At 37.8% G+C, this 7,163-nt stretch overlaps 1 protein-coding gene across 1 annotated transcript; it reads right to left on the reverse strand.

The window, feature by feature from the left end:
* Window positions 1-5,081: 5,081 nt before the first annotated feature.
* Window positions 5,082-6,398, reverse strand: LOC147614424 (protein LURP-one-related 15-like). The gene is made up of 3 exons (XM_086780450.1): window positions 6,115-6,398; window positions 5,716-5,937; window positions 5,082-5,365 (listed from the first exon to the last, which is right to left on the reverse strand). The coding sequence occupies exons 1-3, from the start codon at window positions 6,337-6,339 to the stop codon at window positions 5,219-5,221; spliced, it is 594 nt and encodes a 197-aa protein (XP_086636576.1). The 5' UTR covers window positions 6,340-6,398; the 3' UTR covers window positions 5,082-5,218.
* Window positions 6,399-7,163: the final 765 nt, after the last annotated feature.

Raw genomic sequence — 7,163 nt, forward strand, 5'->3', positions numbered from 1 at the left:
GGTTCTACTATAGATTCATATACATCCTTGCTACCGGGCATGAAATTTACAAACCTAGAGTCAACATGTGGCAGTGGAAATAACAAGCAAGGATAACAACGGCCATAACAATAGGGATGGCAGCTCCACATTTGATGGAATGAATGCTTCTCCTAAGGATCATACATATTTAAAAAGTCACATGAAGAGGAAAAGTGATATAAGACCACAAAGGACCCTTGAACATCCACTTGTCACTCATAAGGGGAGGTATCACAAACAAGGAAGCAAGGAAGAGCATTGCAAAGGGAAGTAGGTGCAAGTCAAAAGAGATAGCATTAAACCTCACAAGGAATTTGTCTTCGAAGCAATGGAAGTGGAGAAGGTGTGGGTCGGGAACAGAATCACCTAGAACACAAATTTTGATGGGTGGAAGATAGGAATGTGGAGAAGTTGGGACAAGAATAGAACCACTTCCAGCACAACTTTCAATGATTAGATCAGGAGACATTAAAAACAAGAAGGTGATGCGGAGAAGAATGCCGAATCATTGATGTAGAGTAGAGGAAAGAATAGGAATTTTGTATATGTAAAGAAAATTTTGCAATAGAGATCATGTTTGTTTCCAAAAAATGTGTTTGAATATTATTTATTGTCTAGTTCTAATATTCCAATTTTGAGAGAGCCATCATCTTTTCATGTGTCGAAGGATCAAAATGATTCTATGCAAGTGGGCATGTGAACACTTTGGGTTAATTAATCTCGAGAGATATTACATTTTTCATCCTTGTTTTGAAAGGTATGAGAAATCTATATGTGAAGTGGGTGTATAAAGTATTTGATTTAAGAATCACATTTGTTTTAAAAGTAAGAGCAAGAAAACCATGGGACTACGATACTAAACAATTTGTACTTTTATTTAGTCGAGTTTGAAAATTGGACTTTGCTAAAAGTCTAAAAATTCTGAACGTTGCGTTAAAAAGGTATTCATATGTCCCTTATATCCCTTCAATATACATGTTTTATGTAACTCCACAAGAAAATAAAACCCCTTTTGTAGAATGCACGTGCAATATTACATACTCCTTATTGAACTCGTTGGGCATTCCTCATTCACCAAATATTAAGCACATACACTCATAATGACCACATAGCTCCATGGAGATTATTGAGCTCATGGCACATGGAGATCGTTAACCTCAAATGGCATGACTAAAAAAAAAATGTGGCTGACCTGGAGCTCTTCCTCTTTCCAAACAACCACGTGGATAATTTGAGCAATTGATTTGGAGTGATGTGGTCCTCCAAATCAATCGTGATGTGCATGTTTATTTGAGCCCAAGTTCTAAAAATTTATTATCCTTGCACAAAGTGATTAGTATTTTATATGCAAGGACATCAACAATCGCCAGATGGTCATCCACATGTTGTCGTCCATGTGCTCCATAACAACTCTGCAGTTGTTATGAATCTCAATGATCTCCATGGATCTAGGATCTCCAAAATGAGCTTGTAGTTGTTTTGGAGCTTGTGGCTTGAGAGAGATTACTAAGCTCCATAATTAACACCAATCATCCATGTGGGGCCGATGATCTATGTGCTCAATAACAATTGTGGGGTCCTTTTGATCGAGTTGGCCATCAATTTGGACATCAACTCTTGAGCACTAAGGCTTAAAACAATAACACAATTGCTTTGGATCTAGTGGCTTCATGGTGGACACCATGCATGAACAACCTAGCATAATGACCATGCGGTCATTATTAGGAGGCATCTAGAGATTCATGAGCTCTAGAACAACTATCACACCAACTTTTGAGCACTTATGATCATCATGACTAGATGTTTGGATCTCGTGGCTTCATAGAAACCAAATATGGAGTGAGATAGCTCATAAACACCGCGGTCATTAAGAGGACGTCCATGTTCTTATATTTCCTTATGAATATAGTGGTTCAAAATTTGAATGTTATTATAATGTAATGGTTCGTACTTGGTTTACTTTTGGAGTAATCAAAATTCCATGTCATGTCATTTCATAATCAATCTTGGTAATGTTTCCTCTAAATGATTATGTTATAACTTAGGAAACATAAGAGTTAGTTTCAAATGTTTATGTTTGTATTGATTATTATCATACTTTTTGATAATTTGTAGTTGAAAGGATGCAAGGTAAGAGACATATTGTAGCTCTAAAAAATACATATTTGCAAAAATGTAGTGAATAAATTCTAATATTTATGGTAGGAATATTTCAGCTTAATGGGCACATGTACTCAGTGGAGGATTCAACATTGCTTGTTGGGACAGGTATTTGCATGCTCCAAAGTGTAGCAAGGTGCACTTTTGTTTCCTTATACTAGACATCCAAGGTATAGATTTGATGATTGGAGAGTTCTGTGTGCACAAAATAATAGAATTAATGTGTATGCATATATGTGAGTATCACAATGTGGCACCACAAACAAAGCACATGATTCTTGAAGGTGATTTAGAAAGTGCTAACGTGGCAAGCCACATAAATAGTTCAAACTACTACAAAGATAGAATGATATCATGTTGGGAATATCTTCCAGAGTTAAGCCCATAGAAGGAGGATGACTGCAATTAAACCATAGATGACTATGAATTTATTGCTACCATAGCGAGCCATATATAGCTAGAAAAGACATCAATATAGGAGACAACATTTTAATGGATTACAATTTTTAGAACACATGTGATGGAGACTATCCATTTGTAATTCCCTTTTGTTTTTCTTCATAAATGATTGTAATTTTTATTTCTATATGAAATAATTTTGCTAAGTTTTTCATCAGATTGCATAAAACTATGTTGAATAGGTAAGCAATCTAGCACTAAAAATTATGTTTCGAATGGACAAGGCACAAGCAATCACATAATGAATTTTAAAAATCAAATTGCAAACATGCTTTCTTTGTTTCACTATGAAAGGAAAGCATTTCAATCTAAACATGTTTAAAACAAAGCTGTAGATAGTTCTTTGAAATTCCATTTTTTGATTGTTAAGAATGTATGTTTCTCCCAAGCAGATTATGTGAAGATGAAACAATTTTGTAATTTGTGTCATGAAATTTCATAAAAGTATGTTTAATAAGTACAAAAACTTCATGACATTAGTAAAACTGAGATGAACAAGACATATTCAATAATCTAATGAATTAAAAGTAAAAATCAAACACACATTCTTTGTTTCATCATGAAAATGAAGCGGTTCAACTAGAACATAAAATTGCAACTACAAATGTACTTCGAAAGAAGGAAAAGAGTAATAAATAAGCCGAAGGAATGGAACTAGATCACATGAAGAAGCATGATAATACTTACCAAGCAGCATAGATTTTTGGTTCAATTGACAATCACCATAAAAATATTAAAAACAATGATTCCACAAAAATAATGATTCCACAATCACCACAAAAATATTAAAAACAATGATTCCACAAAAACAAGTATAGCCGCAATTTCAACGTTCCTAAAACAACCTTATGCGATAAGTGTATCCATAAAAAGATTTACGAAACATAGTTTTGGACATGGGCAATGTATCTTCCTATCGCTCAAATGTTGGTATTGCTATTGGCATTAGATGCCTATAAAAGTTTCGCAATATCCTTATGCTTTATGAATCTTTGTTGCACTAATGAGGGAATAATAGCTTTAATATCTGATTAATGATTCCCCACTTTAATTTTCTCTATACAAAGGAATATTTTATCATAACAAAAATGTAAAATATAGATTCGTTGAGATATCCATCCTATCCTAATGTTCCAAATCCTATTACAAAGCTTCGAACAACAAATACAAGTAAATCCAAAAATATGAAAGTCTTTTGCATGTGCGGACTTACTATTATCTGTTTTATCCTCTCTTTTTTTAATCCATCAAAACAACTCTGCACAAATCCCAATCCAAGGCCAAACGCCAAAATATTATCAATTTTCTTCAAAGAAACACCTTATAACTATGGTAATGCAACTTAGAAATCTTAAAAATAGACTCTCCAAAGCTCCCATATGAATTGGAAAATCAACTCCAACTAGACCTCAATAAAAAATTCACAACTTTAAAAGCACATGTCATTAATCTAAAAAAAGTTTACAACTTTAGCAATGTTACGATTATGCATTGTTGATGGCCCGTTGTTTTATGTTGGTTTATTTGCCTACCTCCTTTGTTTCTACGACCATGATTTTATACCCATCCAATTGTACATGTCCTTTGAGCCTAGCTCGATCTCTAATAGTTTGGAGCATGATGTGACACATGTCTTTACTATTAAAGGAAGTGAAAGATTTGCATCCTATGTCATTTTCCCCCTTTTAAGGATGCATGCTTCTATAAATGGAGCACGAAAATACAAGTTTAAGTTTGATCACAATGGAGAGTTGGACATAATTTATGGAAGTAAAATTAATTCTGGTATCACCACAAATTGTTAAAGAATATTATATGGAGCCCTTCATGATTCCTCGGCTCCAATGGAGCTATTGGAAACTAAGGACTCTATAGGGGTCACCTTAGCATTATGAACTTCCTTTACTTCTCAATTTTTGAGCTGCATGGGATGAGTGTCAAATTCTCGAGGAGGCTAGGCCTCCTCAATCAATGTTTATGTCATCTTGAGTCGTCGCCGAAGAAGAAGTGGTGGAATGCACAAAGGAGGAAGCCAAGGAGATTAAAACCAGATATTTGGGTAGAGAGATTGCCTTTCGTAGCACTCTAGAACCATAAGGGAAGAAAGAACTAGATGAGTTGTCATTGTATGAGCATGAGTGAATGATCTTTTGGGGCTTGGATTCTCGGGATGTAACATGTTATTTATGCTTGGTTCATATTTTGATTTCCCGAGGGCTCGAGTAATTAATATATATATAGGCTTTGCTTTAGGAGTAAAACGTCAAAGAAGCATAGACTTAGTATCCACCAAAAGATGAATGCAGCAATACTTCAAATCAAAGTGCACACTCGCACATACCACGCACTTTAAGGTGAAGGGAGAAGGCTATCCTTTAAGGTAACAATGACGTAGTATTGTTTGGGCATAAATTTATATCAAAATCAATATTTCTTTTATTTTATTTTATTTTGCGCTGACGAGCCCCTGACGCTCGATGCCCTCGCTTAATATGTAATACATCACTCTAAAACTAGTTACACGCAAGGGTTATATACAGAGAATGGCTTGTCTCTCTACGCACAACTACGATCCTCCTTAGCTTTGAGCGTCGCCTTGTCTATTGATCTCGTCCATTATCACGATCAAAGTAGCGATGAAAGCATAGTCGACTCCTGGAAACACTGTGACAATGAATGTGTCCCTGCCTAGCAGAACATTGGATACTGTGAACTTGCCCTTAACCTACAAAGCAGCAGAACACTCACATCGTTATAATATGTTTATATCAAATGAGGACCGACCTTTCAAATGTGTGAAACGCATGGGAATGTAGTGTATTATGAGATGCATGAGAAGATAAGAAGGTAAAAGCTGCACGATATAGAGTATGAAAAAGAGATGACGGTAAATACTTGTAGTAGCGTCATAAGGTGTGTGTATCGGATGAAAAGAAAGAGTTTAAGTTGGGCATAAGAAGAGTGTGTGAGAGTTAGATGACGGTAGAGAGTTGTGGGCATCAGAAGTTACTGTTTGACGGAAGGTCTTTTATGAGAAGTATTCCTTCGAATAGGTGAGGAAAGGAAGAGAGAAACCTGTGCTACAATCTGAGATCCCCGGAACACTGTGCATTTCGTCTGGAAATAGTTGCACTTCACTTTGAAATCGGGCTTTAACTCACTCATATTTGAAGCCAAAAACACATCCAATGAGGTCCTTATCTGGAAGACAGAAGATCTCTTCACAGTGAACAACTTGTCGCCATCATGGCAGCTGCCTCCACGATAAACAAACCATGTACTTCGAAAGCTCATCAGCTGCATTAAAACCAGCATAAGAAAGATATCTCAAAACCCCACATCGATCATACTGATCACAACACAGAAATATATCTCAAAACCCCACATCGATCATACTGATCACAACAGAGAAATATATCTCAAAACCCACATCCATCATATTGATCACAACAGAGAAATGATCCCAGATATTACCTTGCACCGCGCACAGACTAACGGGTTGCCCGATCCATCCAAAAGCACTCTCTTAGTGGTCAAGCTGAGAGCACGGCCATCGATCCGGAAGAGGGTGTGCCCATTGGAATCATTGATGAGGAAGTCACCGCCGCTGAAGCTGAGGGCCTTTTTCTGGACTGTGAGATCGATTGGGTTGGGAAGGCAGAATTGCGGGCTGATTGGAGCAGGGTGAAGAGATGGCATGATGATTGGAATGCAAGAACATGTGTTCCACACAAGCGGAATCGTTATATCTCGCAGGTGAAAAGTGGCCTTTGACACAATCAAACAGCCACGTGAAGACGGGGCTTCTTAGGAAGGTTGAACTTTCCAAGTCAATGTCGCTTGTACATAGTTATTAACGGTCTATGGCGAGCTACGAAGCGCCAAAAAGCGTTCCCTTATGATGTGATGATGTCATAATCATAGATTGTGGGGGTGGTAAGAGCAAGTTCCCGCGTGAGCGGGCTTGCTTCGAAATTTGCTCCGGCCGGCCAAGCTCCTCCTTGGTTTCCGCGTCTGTTCAGTTGGTCGTGTATCGGAGGTCTGTCATTCCTGTGTAGGAGCTCAAACCTATTTTTCTGACATTCCTCGATGTGGGGTTAACCATTTTTCATTTGCATTGGTCTAGAAGCAGCTACAGTCCCGGAGCAGCTAGATTTCAGGCTTGCGACCACCCTTTTCCCATCGCCCAATGGATGCCCATTCCGCCCCGTGAATGCTGGCACACGTACTCTAATAAGAGCGGTTTCCCGCTTTGGGGCAAGCTAGCATAATGCTAGCCCTTGTGCATATCTTGGCGTGGCCCGGCATCCATGACTACTGCACCAAGGCCCTGGAAATGCAGAGCCAAAAACTAATGTTGCAGAGGCTTTTCGGGATCGAGAGATTTTAGGATGGTAGCCCCGCAATGCCAGGGTAGAACAAAAGCTTGAAATCTCCATAATCCTCTGATTTTGGACGGCATGGGGACCTGCTCTAAGAGGACGTTCTCACACACGGGAAACAAAGCCACTATTAAATGAGTA

The sequence above is a fragment of the Cibotium barometz genome, chromosome 42, assembly GCF_041138505.1.
Source record: "Cibotium barometz isolate CiBa-2024 chromosome 42, ASM4113850v1, whole genome shotgun sequence".
In the NCBI taxonomy this organism is placed as follows: Eukaryota; Viridiplantae; Streptophyta; class Polypodiopsida; order Cyatheales; family Cibotiaceae; genus Cibotium; species Cibotium barometz.

Coding starts and splice junctions, on each gene's coding strand:
- LOC147614424 (XM_086780450.1), bottom strand. CDS start 6,339: ATGCCATCTCTTCACCCTGCTCCAATCAGCCCGCAATTCTGCCTTCCC. Junction 5,938..6,114: donor TAGTCTGTGCGCGGTGCAAG/GTAATATCTGGG, acceptor GTTTTAATGCAG/CTGATGAGCTTTCGAAGTAC. Junction 5,366..5,715: donor GATCTCAGATTGTAGCACAG/GTTTCTCTCTTC, acceptor GCTGCTTTGTAG/GTTAAGGGCAAGTTCACAGT.